The 22,917-nt window shown below is 36.6% G+C and overlaps 1 protein-coding gene across 1 annotated transcript in view; it reads right to left on the bottom strand.

Annotated features, from left to right (window-relative positions):
• Positions 1–22,278, bottom strand: part of cacna1hb (calcium channel, voltage-dependent, T type, alpha 1H subunit b) — a 69,959-nt gene extending 47,681 nt beyond the window's left edge. The window contains exons 1-6 of the mRNA XM_048197740.1: positions 22,171–22,278; positions 17,925–18,058; positions 16,134–16,231; positions 15,164–15,323; positions 5,567–5,879; positions 4,823–4,915 (exon numbers count right to left, since the gene is read on the bottom strand). Of these exons, the coding sequence (XP_048053697.1) occupies positions 4,823–4,915; positions 5,567–5,879; positions 15,164–15,323; positions 16,134–16,231; positions 17,925–18,058; positions 22,171–22,263 (891 nt within the window). The 5' untranslated portion in view covers positions 22,264–22,278. The remainder of the gene's footprint in view (positions 1–4,822; positions 4,916–5,566; positions 5,880–15,163; positions 15,324–16,133; positions 16,232–17,924; positions 18,059–22,170) is intronic.
• Between the last annotated feature and the right edge of the window lie 639 nt (positions 22,279–22,917).

Genomic DNA, 22,917 nt, shown 5'->3' with positions numbered 1-22,917 from the left:
CGCTAATTTTGCACTGCGTGTCTTTAGTAAATTCTGACACAAGTTTTTTAAATTGCCAAAATAAAGGTGCAGTAAGTGATTTCTGAGAAACACTGTTGATATTTGAGTTCCAGCTTTGGGATTGGACTTTTAAAAGTAATGCATTACAATATTGTGTTACTCTCGACAAAGCGGGCATTTTGGCACGCTTGTGTGTTTTGGTCTGTTTAAGTGCGAAAGAGAACTCAATGTGGCCGGCGTGCCATCTGAAGTGACTTTCTGTGTGCGTGAGTCGTGTGTGTTTGTCACACAGGCAGCGCACCAGTACAGGATTACGTTTTTTTTTTTTTTGCATCTTATTGCACTTGAATGGTTTAATAGCACTTGAATGAATGACAGCGTGATCATATAATATAACGCTAGCTAAAGAATGACAGAAAACACAAATGCTGCGTTAATTGTGTTAAATATTTTTAACACGTTAAACTAAAAATTTGCATGCGTTAACACGTTAATTTTGACAGCCCTAATATTTAATTATTGCAAGTTTGCATAATAGTCTGAGTTTCAGTGTTTTTATTCATTTTAAAGGTGCCCTAGAATAAAAAATTGAATTTACCATGGCATAGTTGAATAACAAGAGTTCAGTACATGGAAATGACATACAGTGAGTCTCAAACTCCACTATTTCCTCCTTCTTATATAAATCTCATTTGTTTAAAAGACCTCCGAAGAACAGGCGAATCTCAACATAACACCGACTGTTACGTAAAAGTCGGGATCATTAATATGTACGCCCCCAATATTTGCATATGCCAGCTCATGTTCAAGGCATTACACAAGGGCAGCCAGTATAAACGTCTGGATCTGTGCACAGCTGAAACATCAGACTAGGTAAGCAAGCAAGAACAATAGCGAAAAATGGCAGATGGAGTGATAATAACTGACATGATCCATGATAACATGATATTTTTAGTGATATTTGTAAATTGTCTTTCTAAATGCAAGCGCGAGCTCCGGGGGTGGAGAGCACGAGAATTTAAAGTACACATGAAATCAAAATTGACCTTATTTATTTTGTAAGCTCAAATTGCTAGTTTTGTGGTGAACAATTCATCCGTGCAAGTCAATCCACACAAAAAATTGTTTGGCTTCATAATATTTAATTAAAATCTGAAAATGCTCCTCCCCTCTGCAACGGTGCCCCTTCTCTAATGACGTCAGTTTGATGGCTTTGGTTGAAATTGCTTAAACCACTCCCCTCCGACCGTTAGTCTGCTATGAGCGAGAGGCGGAGAGGAGGAGCACTGAAGTAAAACCCTGCCCTCTATTCAATATTCCGTTTCACTTGGAAATACGTCACAGCACTGAAGAAAAGTCGTTTGCAACTTCCGGTTCACGCGGACTTTAAAGCCTGAATCGGCGCATATTTAATGATGCCCAAAAATAGGCAGTTAAAAAAATGAATAAAAAAAAAATCTATGGGGTATTTTGAGCTGAAACTTCACAGACACATTCAGGGGACACCTTAGACTTATATTACATCTTTTGAAAATATGTTCTACGGCACCTTTAAGGAATACTGAATCTGTTTTTGTGCAAGTAAGATGAGTAAATGCCTGCTCATATTTAGTCTAGAACTACAATAACTATCATGTTCACACAGTGCCTCTGCACTTGCTCCCGATTTCTTATGAGGACAGAAGAGCTGTCAGTCAATATATGGGAAAACAAAGTAACTTGCGTTACTTAAAAAAAAAAAAAAAAAAAAAAAAAAAAAAAACGCATATTGTGTTCTATATTTAAAAGTAATGTTACTTTACTGGTTGAAAAAAGTAATCTGATAATGTAACTTGCATTACCTCAACACTGTTGAAATAAATGCAAATAAACACACCCTTCCCTTCATTGCTCCGCCCCTAAAAATGCAAATGCTAAACACACAATTTCACTTTATCATCGCTGAAGAGAAGCAAATAAAGTGAAGATGATGAACGTGTAACCGGTCCTACTCTACTCACTCCGAGTGGCATCCGAACTGATGTCTCTGGCATAAGGGCAGGAGCGCTAACAAGGAGATCGCAGCCTTTAGTGTCAGTTGCTAGTGCGCCTCTTGAGGCCAAGGGAGTGAGGTTTGCAGGCACAGCTCTTACTCGCTTACTTCCATTACAAACAACAAGGAAGAACGAAAAATAAACACAGTACACAAGAGTACTGTATATACAGTACAAGCAAGAGTAGGTTGTTAGTCGCCAGCAGCACACAAGCTCCACACAAACAATGACACTCAAAACTGTCTTGAGCAGAAAAAACACAACCTCAATGTCCGTTTTCAGGCCTTCCCGCTTAGGTCTCTCTAGTGATGGAAAGCTTTACTAATATTAATGCAGGTCAAAAAGTTGACCTGATCATAACCCTTCTTTATCCAGTGATATTCCTGTGACCTTTTATCTTTTATAATGTTTCTCAGCTATCTCTCTTTCTACAGTCTTTCTTCAAATCTCCCCTCTTCCTCACTCTCCTCACCCATCATGAGTGGACACGCCCCCTACAGGTGCTGGTCATATAATTAGAATATCATGAAAAAGTTCATTTTTTTATTGTAAATTATTTTGAAAAATTAAACTTTCATATATTCTACATTCCCTACATGTAAAGTAAAACATTTCAAAAAATTTTTTTTTTTTTTTTTTATTTTTATTTTGATGATTAGAGTGTATAGCTCATGAAAGTCCAAAATCCAGTATCTCAAAATATTAGAATATTTCCTAAGATCAATCAAAAAATGGATTTTCAAAACAGTAAAGTTCAAGTTCTTTAAAGTATGTTCATTTGTACACTAAATACTTGGTCAGCAGCACATATTACAGCAAATGACTTGCTCCTAGCACAAATTACAGCATCAGTGAAGTGTAGCATGGAAGTGATCAGCCTGTGGCACTGCTGAGGCACTATTGAGCCTTCAGATCATCTGTATATTGTTGGATCGACTGTTTCTCATCTTTCTCTTGAAAATATCCCATAGATTCAGGGGTCAGGCATGTTGGCTGGCCAATAAAACACAATAATATCATGGTCAGCAAACCACTTGGAAGTGGTTTTTGCACTGTGGGCTTGTGCTAAAGTCCTGCTGGAAAAGGAAATCAGCATCTCCATAAAGCTTGTCAGCAGATGGAAGCATAAAGTGCTCCAAAATCTCCTGGAAGATGGCTGCATTGACTTTGCACTTGATAAAACACAATGGACCAACACCAGCAGACGTCACGGCCCCCAAATCATTACTGACTTCAGAAACTTCACACTAGACTTCAAGCAGCTTGGATTCTGTGCCTCTCCAGTCTTCCTTCAGACTCTGGGACCATGATTTCAACATGAAATGCAAAATTTACTTTTATCTGAAAAGAGGACTTTCGACCACTGTTCACTGTCCAGTTCTTTTTCTCCTTAGCCCAGGTAAGATGCTTCTGACGTTGTTTCTGTTTCAGAAGTGGCTTGGTAGTCCTTTTCCTGAAGATGTCTGAGTGTGGTGACTCTTGATGCGCTGACTCCGGCTTCATTTGACTCATTGTGAAGCTCTCCCAAGTGTTTGAATCGGCTTTACTTGACAGTATTCTCAAGCTTGTGGTCATCCCTGTTGCTTGTGCACCTTTGCCTACCCAATTTCTTCCTTCTAGTCAACTTTGCATTTAATATGCTTTGATACATCACTCTGTAAACAGCCACCACATTCAGTAATGACCTTCTGTAACTTACTCTCTTTGTGGAGGGTGTCAATGATTGTCTCCAGGACCATTGCCAAGTCAGCAGTCTTCCCCATTAGTGTGGTTTCAAAGAACAAGAGATACCCGGAATTTATACTGTAGGGATGGTCATTTAATGAAACTCAAATGTAAATATTCTAATATTTTGAGATACTGGATTTTGGACTTTCATTAGCTGTACGCTCTAATCAACAAATTAAAAAAAAAAAAAAAAAACTTTTGAAATGTTTTACTTTACATGTAGGGAATCTAGTATAAATGAAAGTTTCATTTTTTTAAATAATTTACAATAAAAAAATGAACTTTTTCACAATATTCTAATTATATGACCAGCACCTGTAATGCTGATTGGCTACAAGTTTGTTGTGCTGCACGGTCCAATCCACTTTTAACAGCATTTCTCAGAAATTGCTTACTGCACCTTTAATTGTACATTTAAAAGTAAAACCTTTGCTTTTAGCTTTTCAAATTGACTGATGAAATCAAGAGCCAAAGGACATATTCTCAATTACTGTAAGTACATTTCAAGCACAAACTGTGCAAGCTGTTGAAGCACAATTTTGTCACAGTCTCTGAGTATGTCTCCAGGACACACCAGTCTGAAATATGCTATTAGAAATTGTTAAGTGTTAAATCCAGCTGCAAATGATTTTATAGTTGCTTATATAGTTGTTTTAAGAATGATCACTGACCTTGGTTGCATTCAATGATTACAGGGTACAAAAGAATGCAATCTGACTTAGTCCAATAAGACAGAAATTTTAATACAATGATAGATTTACACTAATGATGACTAGTAAAGATGTAAGATTTTAAGGTGTAAAAAGTGTGTGATTTTCTCCTTAGAAAAGTAACTGACTACAAACATTTAGTTTCATTAGAGCTCAATCACAAATTCTCCAAAATGATGACAGAATTTAAATTTTCATCTCTTTAGGTATAGTTATCAAGTGAAATTACTCCAGTAATTTACATCCCTGATGATAGCAAAAACCATTTCCATGCAACTAATGAAAGCAGAGACTCCAGCAGAGGTTGAAAGAGAGGAAGATGCATCAGTTAATTAATTACTGCGCACTTACAATGATAAGGAAGATGAAATAGATGAAGTTGTAAAAGGAATGTGCATCCATGACATAATACATGATATCCACCCATCCCTCTAAGGTGATGACCTGATGAGAAAACAGAAACAGGATCATAAAGGTTATGACATCCATTAAGCAAGTAATGCTTAAAATATAGCCCTTCTCTCAAGTGTCAAAATTCAAAGGACATCTTCTGATATTGTGCGTCGCTCCCAGAAAACTAGGTCAGGAAACTCTATGGAATGATAAACGTCATGCTGTGGTCAATTGGATTTACTTAGAAACCTGATAAATGTCCATGCACATTCCCAATCAGATTACTAAAGAATATGATAAATATTGTTGCACCTAACGATTAGATTAGAATGGAACATGATAAAACTTGATTTCCTGGGACAGGCAAGTTGGTTATTGATGTAAGAGGATTCACTCTCGCTGTAGCCCCTGGCAACCATTCACTTAATTTTCCAACTCTGAAAGTAAGTGTCTCTCGGAGCCAAAAGGATATGTGAGGATAAAAAAAAAATATCACTGCCTGCCAGACTGAATATATACTCAGCGAAAATTTTAATGAACAACTTGGAGCGGATGTCTAACACACAAGTAGAGAAAAATAAAAAGTCTTGAACTGCCTTGCTAACAAATTATTGATGACTTTGCTTTTTTTTTTTTTTTTTTTACATAAACTCATTCTATACTCTTTAATGTTTTTGCCAACTCACAAACACACATACACACCTGAAAGATAGCAATCCATGCATATCCAATGTTGTCAAAGTTGATAGCCCCATTATGGGGATTGTGTTCGCTTGCTTCGCAGCTGTTGTAATACAAGTTCCAGTTTACACATCCATGATGAGGGGGCTCTCTATAAACAAGATCTGTGACATCAGCAGGCGTGAGTTCACAATCAGCCCCTCCCACTCTGCGTTTGGGGATATTGTAGCAGTGCAACATTCCGTTCTCCCGAGCGGTGGAGCAAATGAAGGGGATGTCGTCTGTTTCTTCCAGTTTGTAGTATTCGCTCACAGACTCTGAAACATTATACAGCCTGCAGACAGACCACATGAGTAGGTTAGGGAGAAACACAAGCACTGTGCAGGGTTATTACCATTAACTGAAACTAAACTAAAATTACATTACTTAAAATAAAATAAGGATTAACTTAAAGCTGCAGTCTGTAAGTTTTGCCTCTTTGTCGCCATCTATGTTTGAAATCTGCAATTGCAGTTATTTGCGGAATTATCATCTTTACGTGGGTTGTGCATTGACACGGCTCCTCAGCGCAGATTAATCTAACGTTTGCTGTCAGTCACCACATCGTTGTGGATACTTCGGAATCACAGATTGTAGTCTTGGAAGTATGACCAAAATAAGAATTTTCACCAGAAAATGTCATCTGAACACATAAGCTACATGTCTGCCACATTTGTTCTGACCAACTGAGAAAAAATGCATTAGCCTACGATAAATCACGCTGTCAATGGTGATTAAATCTAACGATTGCTTAGCTTGGATCACGTCAAACCGTGCAAATTATTAGTATTGTTACTTTGTTCTCAAATTGTTAAAGTTAACGACATCAACATTGCGTGACTATGTGTATTTAGTGTGTATTAGCGTTACCTGTAGATTTCAATTTCTGTAGCCACTCCGCAGTCCTTTTGCTTTTGACTATGGGTGAATCTCCAGTTGTCATTGATGATTGTCATTTGGACCATTCTGGATTACAATCCGCCATCAAAATGATAAATTTAATTATTCTAGCTGCTGTGAGAAAAGGCTATAAATGATCCACTACCAGCAGCATCGCATGCCATAGCCTACTAGCTGGGACTCATTCTTTCTGTTTACAGACGTGACGAAATGACACAAAGATGAACAGCTGCATACTCTAATTTCCCACGGAAAGCCACCAGTACCGATTTTATTATAAAACATTATTACAAGCTTACTGTTGTGAATTGGGCTAAGGTAAGGAGATAGTTTTGAACACTGGTTGGTTATGTACTTGCTCAAAAATTGATTTCGGATAATTTTTAAACAAAAAAAAGTTACGGACTGCAGCTTTAAATGAAATATTTTAGAATAGTAGAAGCAATCAAATCAACATGAGTACAACAAGTCACAGTTTCATCAGTAAAGTGCTCGAAGATATTTTTGTTGAAATCCGATGTAGTGTTGTCAAAAGTACCGACTTCGGTACCTATCGGTACTGAAATTTTAAAAACATGACGCTTTGAGCGCTGTTGAGCGGATTCGTAAACATCTCTGATTGGCCATTGTGCTGACGCGCTCATCGGATATGCCTGTGATTGGCTACTATGATCAACGCGTGGGAGCATTTGAAAGCACACGGAAGTGTTTGAATTTGAAAGCGTTTTGAAAGTGGGAACGCGAGCGATTGAAAGCAGGCGTCTAACAGTGGACCGATCCGCGATAGACGCCTGCTTTCAAAAGCTCCCGTGTGTATCTGTGTAAGCGCTTAGTGAAGAGATTAATTGATGACTATTTACAACGTTTTTACAGCGTTGATCATTGAAGCCTATCACAGACATATCCGATGAGCCGTGAAAACAACGGCCAATCAGAGATGTTTATGAATCCACTCAACAGCGCTCAAAGCGTCACATTTTTTAAATTTCAGTACAGACTAGGTACCGAAGTCGGTACTTTTGACAACACTAATCCGATGGCTCCGTGAGGCCTCCATAGCCAGCAATGACAATTCCTCTCTCAAGATCCATAAAGGTACTAAAAACAAATCTAAATCAGTTCATACAGTGGTTCAATATTGATATTATAAAGCGACAAGAGTATTTTTGGTGCGCCAAAAAAACAAAATAACGCCTTATATAGTGATGGCCAATTTCAAAACACTGCTTCAGGAAGCATCGGATCATAAATGAATCAGTGTATCGAATCATGATTCGGATCGTGTGTCAAACCGCCAAACAGCTGAAATTACGTGACTTTGGCGCTCCGATTTATGATCCGATGCTTCCTAAAGCATTGTCTTGAAATCGGCCATCACTAAATAAGTCGTTATTTTGTTTTTTTGGCACACCAAAAATATTCTCGTCACTTTATAATATTAATATTGAACCACTGTACTCACATGAACTTATTTAAATATGTTTTTAGTACCTTTATGGATCTTGAGAGAGGAAGTGTCATTGCTCCCTATGCAGGCTTCACGGAGCCATCGGATTTCAACAAAAATATCTTAATTTGTGTTCCAAAGATCAATAAAGGTCTTACGGGTGTGGAACGGCATGAGGGTAAGTAATAAATGACAGAATTTTCATTTTTGGGTGAACTAACCCTTTAATACAAAAATAGATGGAGAAAGAGAACAGAAATCGAAAAAAGAAAAGTAAGATATAAATAAAATATAAGTGCTATTACTGGGTCAAGTGTTGACGAAAAAGATATGTCTTTTACAGTTTTTTGAAAATGGCTAAAGACTCAGCTGCTCGGATAGAGCGTGGTAGTTCATTCCACCAGCCAGGAACAGACCCGGAGAAGGTCAGTTTATATGAAGGACATATAAATGTAAGCTTATTTTATTTTAGCTCATTGCTAAAGCAGCATTCCTCAATATGTTGAATTAAAAAATTAAATTTAAAACGGAAGTAAAAAAAAAAAAAAAAAACTAAACTAAAAAAACAATCTAAGATATAAGAAAAACTAAATAAACCTAATAAAACTATACATATATATTTCACATATTTAAAAATATATATAAAAAAAATGAAAACAAAATATACAAAAAATGTTTGATTTAAAATATTGACAAAAGTATAATAGTATATCAATGATACTAAAATAACACTGGTGCTGTGACAACAGCTTTTTTATGTGTGATCCATTATTTGTGATTAGATTTTTACTGAATAAAGATTTCCATAATTCTTTTAAGATAGAAATTAGCTAAGATAGCAGGATCTATGAATGCCAAACATAAAAAAAAAAATTGACTTTTCGGCTGTATCCAACTATTTCAATTATTCAACAATATCATCATTTTCACATATGCTGGATTGAAATTCACATTCATTGAGGTAAAATTTATTTAGATTTTAAGATAAGATTTTAATAATTAATTAATTTATTAATTATTCACATTATTTATTAACTAATGTTATTCCAACATTCATTGTCTTGTATAATATTTATTTAGACCTCATGAGGTTGGCAATCAATATTTTGTTGCTTTATTTATTTATTTATTTATTTGAGCTTATCTAATTTATTTATTTGCTTTATTAAATAAAAACAGACAGCCTATTGATATAAAGCTGTAAATCTTTTAAAAAATATTAAATGCTAAAATTTAAAAACTGAATTCTAATTTAGTTGACATTTAATATTTGCAAATTGCACTGCATTGCATTAACATTTTATATGTGAAGTATCCATTTAATATTGTAACAACACAGGCTTAAGACTCCTCTGACTAATGCTAACGGAAGCATTCCCTCAGTTACCACCTCAAAGCTACATAATAATGTGTGATAGTCTGGAGCATTTTGTTCTCTGAGCATTTACAAACCATTTGAGCCAAGTGCTGCTCTGATCTGTCTCACATCCTGCTTATTAAACTGAAAGAGCCAGAAGAGCTTAAAGCTGAACTATTAGGTAATCACATCATCTGCAAACATGTTTATATTATGTTTTAAGAGGTTGTTAAAGAAAATGCCCTGAGAATTGGCCCATGTGTTACTTAATGCATCTGAAACTTAGCAGCATAGGTTTTTTTAATTGTAATATTTTCAATCATGCAACATGAATTGTAAATGCTATAGACTTTTAAAAAATAGAACCTTGACATTTTGTGTACTTTTTATTAATGCACTAAACTCAAAACAGAATACTAATTTACTTGACATTTAATATTATCAAAATGTCAAAAACTGTCAAAACAAATTGTACTTTTAGGGGTACAACAGCTTGTCACTGGGGCAGCATGCATAAAAAGACAACTTTATACATTATAAACACCTAAAAGATGAATTTTAGTACCTTAAAGTAGTAATATGTACCTTTAAAGGGTTAGTTCACCCAAAAATGAAAATTCTGTCATTAATTACTCACCCTCATGTGGTTCATCTTTGCAATTTTTGATAAAATCCGATGGCTCAGTGAGGCCTGCATTGCCAGCAAGATAATTAACACTTTCAGATGCCCAGAAAGATACTAAAGACATATTTAAAACAGTTCATGTGACTACAGTGGTTCAACCTTAATGTTATGAAGTGACGAGAATATTTTTTGTGCGCCTCGCTGAGACAGATTTTATCAAAAATATCTTAATTTGTGTTCAGAAGATGAACAAAGGTCTTACGGGTGTGGAACAACATGAGGGTGAGTAATTAATGACAGAATTTTCATTTTTGGGTGAACTAACCCTTTAAAGGCACAATTATGTAATTTTTCACCGCTAGAGGTCGCCTATTCAAAACAAAGGCATAGCTTGACACGTGATTGAGCGTGGAATCATGGGAGATGTCGTCTTCACCTCACAGCGGGTAGAAAATAATCTATCTTTGCAATAATGCAACATGAATTGCAAATGCTATAGATTGACTCATGCAGTAAATAACCAACTTTTTTTCTCATAGCCATTTCCAAAAAAAAAAAAAAAAACCCACAATAAACAGTTTGAGATACAACTGCATATATTTTAGGCATTCATCTGCAGATTTCAAGCCAGTAAATTCAGAGGGCCTGGATCCAAACCATAAAATTTGTCTGGTTCTAGTGTTGTAGCCTTTTAGATAAAACAATTCCCTCTTTTGTCACACTAAAAGATTGCCCAGAGGTCATCTGTTCTGCAAGCTCATGCACTGAATGTATTACACAGATATTCTGCATTTTAGCAAAGACCTGAGAGAAATGAAACACAATTCACCTTATAAGTTCTGTATTTAATTGCATCCCTGTTCACACTGATACGGATTGCGGTATGTGTGGGTGGAGGACAGTAATATGACTGCTTTTCTCAATTTAATTGGGTTATTAAAAAGAAAGAAAGAAAGAAAGAAAGAAAGAAAGAAAGAAAGAAAGAAAGAAAGAAAGAAAGAAAGAAAGAAAGAAAGAAAGAAAGAAAGAAAGAAAGACTTTGCACTGCAAGAAAATTCAATCAAATTTAATTTTTCAGGATAGTCATTTTTCTTTGGTAAAAATTAATTAAAATTAACACAGAAAGAGTGGATTCCCTTATGAGAGTGCCAAATCATGTGGGCAACAAAACTGGCTGCAGGCTCCAAAAATAATGAGTAGATGTGCAAACAGACAAATTTGCACATCCCATGGGACTCTCTTAGACAGAAAGCCATTTTCACACCTGAGATAGGTGTAATATGACTGGCAATTTCTGTATTTGTGCTGCAAGCCACGGTAAACATTTATTAACTGGGTCATTCTCTGAAACGGGTGCCTTTTCCAGTTTTACAAGGTTACAGTGTTTAAGTGTTAATAAATTAGATTGTGATATCTAAAGCCAAATTAATACAATTCAATATACACTGTGATATAATTATGCCATCATAAAGATAATTTTTAAAAGAAAATTTTAGTTTAATTTGATGTTATAAGCCTTATGTTAAAGGTCATGAACCTACAAAATGCTTCTTATAAATAAAATGTAGTCAATATTTAAAAAAAAAAATCAATTTTAGGTAGTTTGTTAAACAAAATCTTAGTAACAAGGTTGATTTTTTTTATTTTTTTTATTTGGCCCTAATGAAAAAACTTCTGTTCACTTCTCGAAAAGATGATGCAATAAAATAATTACTTTAAGGAAAAATAAAATGGTAACAATGTTAATTCACAAATAGGGCATAATTTTAAGTCATTAGAGAAAGAATAAAAGACACATGCTACTAGTTATTTTCTTTTTCTTTTTTTCATGAAATGTGAATATTTGCCATTACAGCAAGATAAGGTCAAAAAACACATCCACATGAAGAAAGATGAAAAATATCTACAATAAAAGTTGCCATGAGTTATTCTTTATTAAAATTAGTTTTACGCATGCTGTATATACTGTATATAAGGCACACTATTGCACCTGCTTTGTAGAAAGACACAATTAAAAAAAGTTTCAATGAGAAACGAGACATGATTTTTCTGAGGTAAAGGCTTATTCTTCATTGATGCAGATAGCAGCAGATGGACTGAAGTGGATATGTAAGTGGTTTTTGACAGAGAATGCAATAAATGTTGTATGCACAAGAGAACTGGATTTTTAAAAGTGCAGCATAATTTGAGTGAGAAGCAATATTGTAACAGACGTTGCTTGGATAGTGTTGGGCTTTGGGGAGGAAAATGGAGAGAAGCAGCGATGCACCTGAACGGGTCGAGGCTTCTTTCAGCAGGCTGTCTTTTTGGTATGCAGTACATTAGGGTGGACAGTTGTCAAAATGATTCACTAGTACAAACTGCTTTTATGGATACTCATTATTCAACTCTTTACTTTGTACACTCTCTATGAACAATGAGGCCCGTTTGGTGTATGCAATGTGAGAATTGATATCTTGTGTCAGCATATACAAAACAATATAATGCAACATTTATACTTGAGATTGCTGTAATATGCCAACCTAAACTCCTCATTAAAAGGTAATTCCAGGTCTATAAGCACAGAAACATATTTCACATGTCGCTTGGCTTGTAAAAACAATGGAAAGAAGCACACCCTGAGTGGAATTCAATCCAGTCAGTGTAAAGTCAATGAAATGTACATTTAAAATATGCCAAACATTTTCAATAGTATAAACATCATCCAATATTTCTTGTCATGATCCTGTAAATTCAGCAAAACTGAAAACTTTCGGTATATGGATACTGGACACATTTTACATACACTACCATTGAAAAGTTTGGAGACAGTAAGATTTTTTTAAAGAAATAATGAGCTGGCATTCTGACGTAGAACCCGGAAGCCAGCACTGTGTTTACAACATCAACAGCATAGGAGACTAACAGGGAATAGAAGAAACTATTGAGTAAAGTAATTATTTTTATTTTGTTTTTGCCAACAGAAAGTATTCTCATCACTTCATTACATTACAGTTGAACCATTGTAGTCACATGACTATTTTAACGATGTCTTTAGTACCTTTCTGGACCTTGAAATTTGTTATGACATTGCTGTGAATGGGAAGATCAGAAAGCTCTCGGATTTCATCCAAAATATCTTAAAGGGATAGTTCACCCAAAAATTATCCCATGATTTACTCACCCTCAAACCATCCTAGGTGTATATGACTATATTCTTTCAGATGAACACAATCGGAGATATATTTAAAAATATCCTGGCTCTTCCAAGCTTCGTTCGTTAGACCTTTGTTCATCTTCGGAACACAAATGAAGTTATTTTTGAATCCAAAATCCAAGGTTTTTTTTAAAGGTGCCCTAGATTCAAAAATTGAATTTACCTCGGCATAGTTGAATAACAAGAGTTCAGTACATGGAAAAGACATACAGTGAGTCTCAAACCCCATTGTTTCCTCCTTCTTATATAAATCTCATTTGTTTAAACGACCTCCGAAGAACAGGCGAATCTCAACATAACACAGACTGTTACGTAACAGCCGGGATCATTAATATGTACGCCCCCAATATTTGCATAATGCCAGCCCATGTTCAAGGGATTACACAAGCCAGTATTAACGTCTGGATCTGCACAGGTGAATCATCAGACTAGGTAAGCAAGCAAGAACAACAGCGAAAAATGGCAGATGGAGCAATAATAACTAACATAATCCATGATCCATGATATTTTTACTGATATTTGTAAATTGTCTTTCTAAATGTTTCGTTAGCATGTTGCTAATGTACTGTTAAATGAGGTTAAAGTTACCATCGTTTCTTACTGTATTCACGGAGACGAGAGTCGTTGCTATTTTCATTTTTAAACACTTGCAGTCTGTATAATGCATAAACACAACTTCATTCTTTATAAATCTCTCCAACAGTGTAGCATTAGCCGTTAGCCACGGAGGACAGCCTCAAATTCACTCAGAATAAAACGTTAACATCCAAATAAATACTATACTCACATAATTCGAAGCATGCATGCAGCATGTATGACGAACATCTTGTAAAGATCCATTTGAGGGTTATATTAGCTGTGTGAACTTTGTAAATGCGCTGTAATATAGTCGACAGCTCATGTGGCAGGGAGCGTGCGATTTAAGGGGGCGGCGCCGAGTGTAAATCAGTGCATTGTTAATGATGCCCCAAAATAGGCACTTAAAAAAATTTATTTAAAAAAATCTATGGGGTATTTTGAGCTGAAACTTCACAGACACATTCAGGAGACACCTTAGACTTATATTAAATCTTGTGAAAGAACATTCTTGGGCACCTTTAATGACAGAAATTTCATTTTTGGGTGAACTAACTCTTTAATAAAGGACAAAGAAAAATATCCATTAAATATTTTGTAAGATTTTTTTCTTGCGGAAGCGCAGAGGATAGAGCAAAACAAAACACCGGTCAAGAATTAGAAGAAATTTTAAAGAGAAATGTCAGAGGATTTCGATATAAGAGAAGAAGAGCTTGAGTTTGTTGCCCAGCCCTATTTGTTTAAACCACAAGAGGAGTCTAAGCTTAACATCCTACGTCATACATCGCGTCACGGGTTACTCGCGTGGAGCAAGTCGACTTGCGCAGTATGCGTACGGTCGTCTGGTGGAAGCTAACTATTTTAGTTCATAAAGTTTTAAATATGTATATTTTTTCTTACAAAAACCCATTACTTCACTTCAGAAGGCCTTTATTAACCTCCCAAGCCATTTGAATTATATTTATTTATGGATAGATGCATTTTTGGGGGGAATCAAAACATGCCCCTTGTTCACTACCATTATAAAGTTTGGAAGAACCAGGATATTTTTAAAAATATCTCAGATTGTGTTTATCTGATAGAAGATAGTCATATAAGACGGCTTGAGGGTGAGTAAATCACGGGATGATTTTCATTTTCAGGTAAACTTTCCCTCTAGTTTGTGTTCCGAAGATTAATGAAAGTCTTACGGGTTTAGAATGACATAATGGTGAGTAATTAATGACAGAAATTTCTGGGTGAACTAACCCTTTAAATTCAATTAAACTCAGAAATATCCATTAAAATCTGGACAGTGGCCTTCAAAACCACCAAAAAGTAATTAATTCATCTGATGAAACAACATAAACAGGTTTCACAGAAGAATACACTGTACGCATGTGGTTTCATTATTCTCGACACCCAAGCGGAATTTTTTTCAAACCCCAGCAATTTGCATTCAAGTAGCTTGCATTAAAAAGCATCAGTTTTGCACTTACTTTCTGACGTTGCTGTCAAAGAAGCAGCGGTTCCGGAGAAGCCCTGCCCACAGCTGCACGCCGACAATCCCGAAGATGAAGAACACAAAGAAACAAAGCAGCAAGACGTTTCCCAGCATCGGTAAAGTATCCAACAGCAATGTCACCAGGATTCGCATACCTACGAGACACAGATACATGATGTCATGTACATTCATTTAATAACACGTGCAATGAAGCATCAAAGCCATCGAGGTTCACTAGACACATTTAGAGATGAGACTCTGCAGTGTTACATTTAACTTTGATAGCACTGATCTGACATCCACACACTTCATGAACACATTTTCTCAGTGCCTGATGTGTATTCAGTAATTGACCCAAGAAGTGAACACACACACACACACACAAACACGAACTTGCGAGGCTTTGGCTAACGCTCGGTGGTTTGAGAATAATCGAATTGGAAACTTAACAGCCACGGGCTCTCACTCCTCACTGAGTCCAAAATCTATTACTGCTTTGCTGAACACACACAAACACAAACTTATTTGGAATATGTTCACAAAAGGAGTGTGCTGTAAATGGTAAGAGTATCCGTGCATGTCAAGAATTTATGGTCTCGCTCTACATTAAACAAAACAGACACTTACTTTCACTGTTGGACTCAATCCATGACTGTAACATACACCAGCACCTCTCTGAAGACTAATAGCATGTGTGTGTGAGTGTTTGTGTATTCTTTGGTGTCCATCAACTATGAGATATTGGACTGTGGGCAACAATCAGTGTCAGTGACCATGTTAATACATCATGGGAGTCTTGTCTACTCGGTGCATGTGCAAATCTATAAATACAACAGGCACACCTTTTTTTCAACCCGAGTCCAGATCATTTGCTTTAAATCAATAGCTAGGTTGTAAAACAGTGACACTAAGAGAGAATCGAGAAAGATATACAGATGGAAACAAAGAGAAAAAACAGTACTCACTGGGAACTCTGTTGATGGCTCGTAAAGGTCGGAGAACCCGTACGGTTCTGATGGCTGAGAAACTAACATTATGGCCATCTAAAGAATACTCCAACATCCTAAAACATAAGCAACAGAAATTCAATTAAACAAACTTGAAATGCAACACAATAGGGTAATACAGATTTTCAACCATTTGATAATATAATATAATATAATATAATATAATATAATATAATATAATATAATATAATATAATATAATATAATATAATATAATATAATATAATATAATATAATATAATATAATTAATATAATTAATATAATAATGTAAAAAATGAACACAAAGCTGATAATTAATATGATATTTGATCAATATGATGTAACAAAATATTAAAAAACAGCAGTATTTATCCGTATACACTAATGTTCAAAAGTTTGGGGTCAGTGCATTTTTTTATTTATGTTTTTAAAAGAAGTCTCTTGCTCAAAAAGGTTGCATTTATTTGATGAATACAGTAATATTGTGAAATATTTTTACCATTTAAAATAACTATTTTCTATTGTAATATATTTTAAAATGTAATTTATTTCTGTGATGGAAAGCTGAATTTTCAGCATCATTACTCCAGTCTTCAGTGTCACATGATCCTTCAGAAATCATTCTAATATGCTGATTTGGTGCTTAGGAAACATTTCTATCAATGTATGAAAACAGTTGTACTGCTTTTTTATATTTTTTATGTTTTTATGGAAGGTATGATACATTTGATGAATAGAAAGTTCAAAAGAACAGCATTTTCTTTTAATTTTTTGTAACATTGTAAATGTTTTTTGCTGACACATTAATCAATTTAATGCATTCTCACTGATTAAAAAAACATTCATTAAAAAAATGTAGTGTATATAATTTGTACTGCAACATTTTAATACATGAAATGTCATGAGGACTTTTGTTAACATTTGTGATGCAGACCAGTGTTTGGTCTTGATTCACTGACTCATTAAACAGTTTAAACAGTTTAAACACACATTTCTAACATCATGTTTACTACTATAATTTAGAACAGAGACTGTGTTATAACATCTCTTTCTTACTGCTCTCACACTCACAAGTTGTGCGACAAGAATTCGCAACACAGCAGCAAGAGAATATTTAAAGTTGCTAAACTGGTTCAGAATATTTATATGTTCGCCCCGCTGAAAAGTGAAGCTTAGGGCAACATGAATGTCTACGCTATTCATACTAGTTAGTGTAGTTTTAGTGCTGTTATAGCCATACTTTTCACCTGATTTACCAGCATAATATTTCTGGTGAAGGACATTTATGAAGGAAGTCTTGCTGGTTAAGCTAGTTAAGAAGACTAGTGGGAAAACCAACACACCAGCATCCCAAAGTGGTTTAATGTTAATGACCAACTTACTCCTTACAAGAGTTTTAATGAGTTTTAATGAGTGATCATGAACTTTAGATTGAGCTGCCTTTTGGATAGAGAGGAAAACTAGTAGAAATCACTAAGTCAGTGAACAAGATAGACAAGATACAGACAGACACAGAGACTCTCGCCTGGTGGTAATTGTCATTCATGAGCTTAGCTGTGACACATCGACTTGACATTAGAACTTGACCTGACATTAAAACTGGATCTGACATTAAACAAACACATTCGCGCACACACACACACACACACACAGAGACCTTGTAATAGTTAAGAGTTTAATGACTCAGCGAATTCTAGGAATCACACACTAATAGTTGACTTTTTAGATCTTCTGAGCATGGCAGTCTCAGGTTTGTGATTGGTCACTCACCCAGCCATGACGATAAAGAGGTCAAGGCGGTTCCAGGTGTCACCAAGGTAACATTTTGGACCAAATACTCCCAAGGCTACCATTTTTAACACCATCTCCACAGCAAAGAATGCAAAGATGAAGTCATCGAAGGCCTGTAGAGATAAGAACCATGAACACATTCAACCACTACATGGAAAAAAGTCAAATGATCATGTGATTTAAAGAGCATTTTATATCAGTCTAATCGGAAATCATGATTTTTGGTTTAAACCCATTTTGTTTAGTTTGTCTGAAAGCAAACAACACTCCCCATAGAACAAATTAAACTAAACAATTTTGTTTAAAAAGTATTTTCACTTGATACCAGAGTGTTAATGTGCAGAATACATTTACTGACTGCAGATAATATATATATATATATATATATATATATATATATATTAAAATGACATCACAATAAACATTAAGATCTTTCAAAGTTGTCTTTATGTATAGTAGTAAATTAAATGAAGCTTTACTTCTATATTACAGGGCTGGGAGAATACATCGATTCTCAATTCACGATACAATGATTCTGGTTCGATTCTGATATTTTCTAAATGTATCGCGATTCTCTCTCGAATTGATTCTGAGCTTAGTTTTTAACAGCAGATGGCGCTCTAGGCTAGTTTTTAACCTCACACTCAAGTGCTCACGAAGAAGAGTGTTGGACAGCGATTGTGTGTTCGGCTGAGTCATGTAAGTGGTTAAATATACTTGCACCTTGGCTCAGAATGCTTTTATGACGCGAGATTAATGTAAACACAGCCCACTGCGAACACCCTTGTAATTCGCTTCAACCTTTTCAACCTTTTCCTTTATGAATGATTATTTTAGGTTTAAGTGGTGTGTGTAAAGGAATTGGAAGCAGGAAGAGTACAGGTTTTCTGAAGCACGTAGTACCATCTGCTGTTAAAAATTAAGCTCAGAATCGATGTATTGTCCCAGCCCTGTAACAATCTCATTCTGTTTTGGTTTTGTTTTCATTCTGTTTCCTGTGTTCATTTGCGCCTATGTTCGCTGTCATTAGTTCCTATGGTTCTTAATTATAGTCACACCTGTTTAACTTCTCCCCATAAGTTTATATACCATTAGTTTCTTCAGTTCATTGTTACATGTCATTTGCATTATATGTGGTTGTCTACTGGATTTATTGATTAAAGACAGAAATCGGAAAAGCTGACAGAACACAGAACCATTGAAGAAGATTTATGCAGCATTTTTCTTTTTTCCCCCCTTTAAATGGATTTACCAGCTGTCCAACTGCTCTTCCTCATCAGAAGGAACAAAGTCTCGAGGACCACAAGAGGACATTTTTAGACTTGGGGCACCTCACCAACTTCCCAGACCGCTTACTGTGTGTTTTTTACTATTACAACCTGAACGAGCGGTCCACGGTGCGTCTGCATGTGGATGGTCCTCGGGAAGATTTTGCTGCATTTGTGGAGTGGGTTCTGGTGAACAACGGATCGGCATTCGCCATCTACCCCGGTGAGGACAATATCACCAGCCCCACTCTGGATCCAGAGCCCAGCCAGCCATCACCTCACTGAACGGATACAATTCCAGAGACTACCGCAGACAGAGGGCTTGAGTCTGCTGCGATGCACGAGCCAGCGCCAGAGAAGGGGACCGAGCCCACCATCGCCCCAGAGCCCGAGCCCCACAGAGTGTCTGACCAGGTGCGTGAGCCAGCAACACTGTGTGTCACCGTGGGACTATTAATGGAGTTCGAGGGAATGGAGGAAGACCCCGCCCACACTCCCACCACTGAGGGTGAGCTACAGCTGGCCTCTGTAAAATGTTTTTATGACATAGAAGAGGATGCATACCTTAATCTCCCATCCCCGCTGGTTCCACCCAGCTCAAAGTCTTCTGTGCCCATGCTGGTCGCATCCTGCACAAAGTCTCCTGTTTCCCTGCTGGTTCAGTATAGGAAAGAAAACCAGCAGCACTTGTGACACGGGGGGGTCAAAAATATAAACCAAAAAACTGTGAAGCTGGAGCTAAGTATGAACTTTATTTTGCCAACGCGTTTTGGCACACAGGCCTTCGTCAGGGCTAAAAGGTTTCAGGTGTGTATACTGTAGGTTCCTTTTGTGTATAGGATTCCCCTGCTGGTTCAGTCCAACACGAAGTCTCTTGTGTCTCCAGAGTTCCTTCCCAGCCTCTCTCTCCCACCTCCTCTTTAAAAGTCAGCCAGTCCATCAGCCTCACCTCCGCTGATTCCCTTCAGCCCCTCAGCTTCTCCTATGAGGCCACTTTATTGTGTGGATTTGCCTCGGGTCTTCAGATCTCCAGCTTCGCCCAGGCATGTGGATTCCCCGGCTCCACCTCCAGCTGCAGATCCCGTCACTCCACCTCGACCTTGGCTCCTCCCTCTCTCGGCTCCACCAGATAACCACTGTCCTTATGGCTCCACTGGGCTCCCTCGTCCCTCCGACTCCACCTTGGTCAGACGTCGCCCTGCCTGTGCCACGGACTTCTGAGCCGTCTGCTGCAATCCGTCTCTCCACCTCTTCAGCTTCATCCTTACCTCGACTCCACTGTGGGCCTTTGTCCTGGCTGGGTTCTGGACTCCCAACTGGCTACTCCTGCTCCTGTCTCCACCCTGGCTCCCCCCATCGTCATCACTGCCCTGGGCAGCATTTCCCAAAAGCATCGTAAGCTTAAGTTGATCGTAGCTCCACTGAAACCAATGGAGCTACGATCAACTTAGGCTTACGATACTTTTGGGAAACGCTGCCCTGGTTGTTTCTCTTCTCATCCCCATCTGTTTCCTGCCATTCGCCGGCCCTTCATCCTCCTTACGGGGCGAGGATGCACCTTCCGGGAGGGGGGACCTACTGTAACGGTCTCATTCTGTTTTGGTTTTGTTTTCATCCTGTTCCCTGTGTTCCTTTTGCCTTAAACTAATTTTTGTTATATCTCCTTTGTCGTGCACATTACAGGACATGCTGAAAATTTTTAATTTGGCTTTTGTTTATGACGTGAATAAGTTGTAAAAAGCCAAAAAAAAATATTATATCGACCTACATTATGTAACATTTTGGCTTATGTCTAAAAAAACTAATTTAAGTATGGTATCACTGAAAAAAGGGAAAATACAGATTGTCCAGTTTAACCATATTATTTCTGATCTACACAACAAAATTGTTTTCTTCTAAACTTGATTTCTTTGCTTTCAATTAATATAATTCTCTAAAATGTACAATCTACTAGATTGAATTATGTAGGGTTAACGTGATCCCAATTCAGTACTCAAAAATATTTTTTTTAATGTTTACATAACTGAAAATGTAGATCCCAGGATGCTTTGCATGGGACTTAAAAGTGAGAATGATAGTGTTTAATGTTCAGTTATGTTGGGACTTAGAATAGCAAACGCCTGAAAATGCTTCATTTCACATATACAGTGGCCGCAAAAAATATGTGGACTCTTTTAAAAGGGTATTAATTCCATTAAAAAATACCAGTGCAAGTGGCATATGCAAATAAATGATCTAACTCTTCTAAACCATCTTTTATCATTCACTTCAGCAAACTGGTCCCAGGCTGATTATTAGTGGATGTTTGAAGTCAGTTCCCCTCAAGTTCACACAGATGATCTAGCAGAGAAACCACAGGTTTTCTTCTCTTAATTGATCTCATTTAAAGCAGTACTTGAATACTAAATTCACTGCCTTTGACATTAAATTTGAAGACAGTCTCTGTCAGACTCACAATTGCCTGTTGTGAGCAATGTTCCCATTATTATGCAGAATCTACAGGTTATTTGCAAGTTGTTGTGGAGAGATTAAAGAGCCTTATGTTTCTGAGTCTGTGGCTGATGCTTCATAGTGTCACCCGCTGGTGTCTGTCAAAATTGACAGTTGCTCCGTATTGAAGCTTTTCTTCTTAGGACTTTGGTAGTTTTGTACAATTAAATAGTTAATGAATATGTGCCAGTTAGCCTATTAAAGAGACGCTCTTTGTGTGCATATATCCTTTAAAAAAACATGTTTGATCGGAGGCTGGTGAACCTGTACTGTACAGAACTGATTAGTACTACTAGTCAGTCCACTGACAAGTCACGAGTGTAGTTTGTATCATTAACTATGGATACGTGCCACTAATGTTTGAAGACAAGAAAACGTTCAATTTGAAAAAGCATAAAAGGTGAACTTTAGTTAATCAAACCATGTGTGTCTGTGTTGTGTTTGTGTGTTATGTAAGTGTGTGTTACCTGCAGTATGCTGCACCTGTCAGAGTGGCACTCCAGGTCTTGGCAGGGCTGGAACATGCCGAGTGTGATGCAGTTGAGCAGAATCACCAGCATGCTGATTCTCTCAAACCACGTAGAGCTTCAGTTAAGGCCAATACAACTCACAAAGGTAAAACAAAGAGTTAAAATATTCCTGTCATAGTCAGCATAAATATCATGCTTCATTTACTCTTGATCTTAGGGTCTTTTTTAAACAAAATGGAGAGTCTCAACACAGTTTAACCTTTCAAATCAAAACATACACTATTATTCCAAAGTTTGGGGCCAGTAAGATTTTCAGCATCATTACTCCAATCTTCAGTGTCACATGATCCTTCAAAAATCATTCTAATATGCTGATTTGCTGCTCAAGAAACATTTCTTATTATTATAAATGTTGAAAACAGTTGTGATGCTTAATATTTTGGTGGAAAGAGTGACACATTTTCAGAATTCTTTGAATAGAAAGTTAAAAAAGAACAGCATTTAAACATAGATTTTGTAACAATGTAAAAGTCACTACAATTTAATGCTGGGGTTGAAAAAAAAATACAGAAATAAAGAACTGGATCTATATGCAAGCAGTTTTCTTTTTAATCAAAATAAATTCAAAAATTACACTTCTTCAGATTATCTAGAAACAAAAACACAGGAAACAGAACACTTACTAAGAAATGAGATCTGACTAACGCTGCCTTCACGTGCTATCAGAAATTTGACAATTCCCAC

Source organism: Megalobrama amblycephala, linkage group LG7, assembly GCF_018812025.1.
Source record: "Megalobrama amblycephala isolate DHTTF-2021 linkage group LG7, ASM1881202v1, whole genome shotgun sequence".
In the NCBI taxonomy this organism is placed as follows: domain Eukaryota; kingdom Metazoa; phylum Chordata; class Actinopteri; order Cypriniformes; family Xenocyprididae; genus Megalobrama; species Megalobrama amblycephala.
The sequence above is the reverse complement of the archived record's forward strand: the minus strand, read 5'-3'. Positions and strand labels throughout refer to the sequence as shown.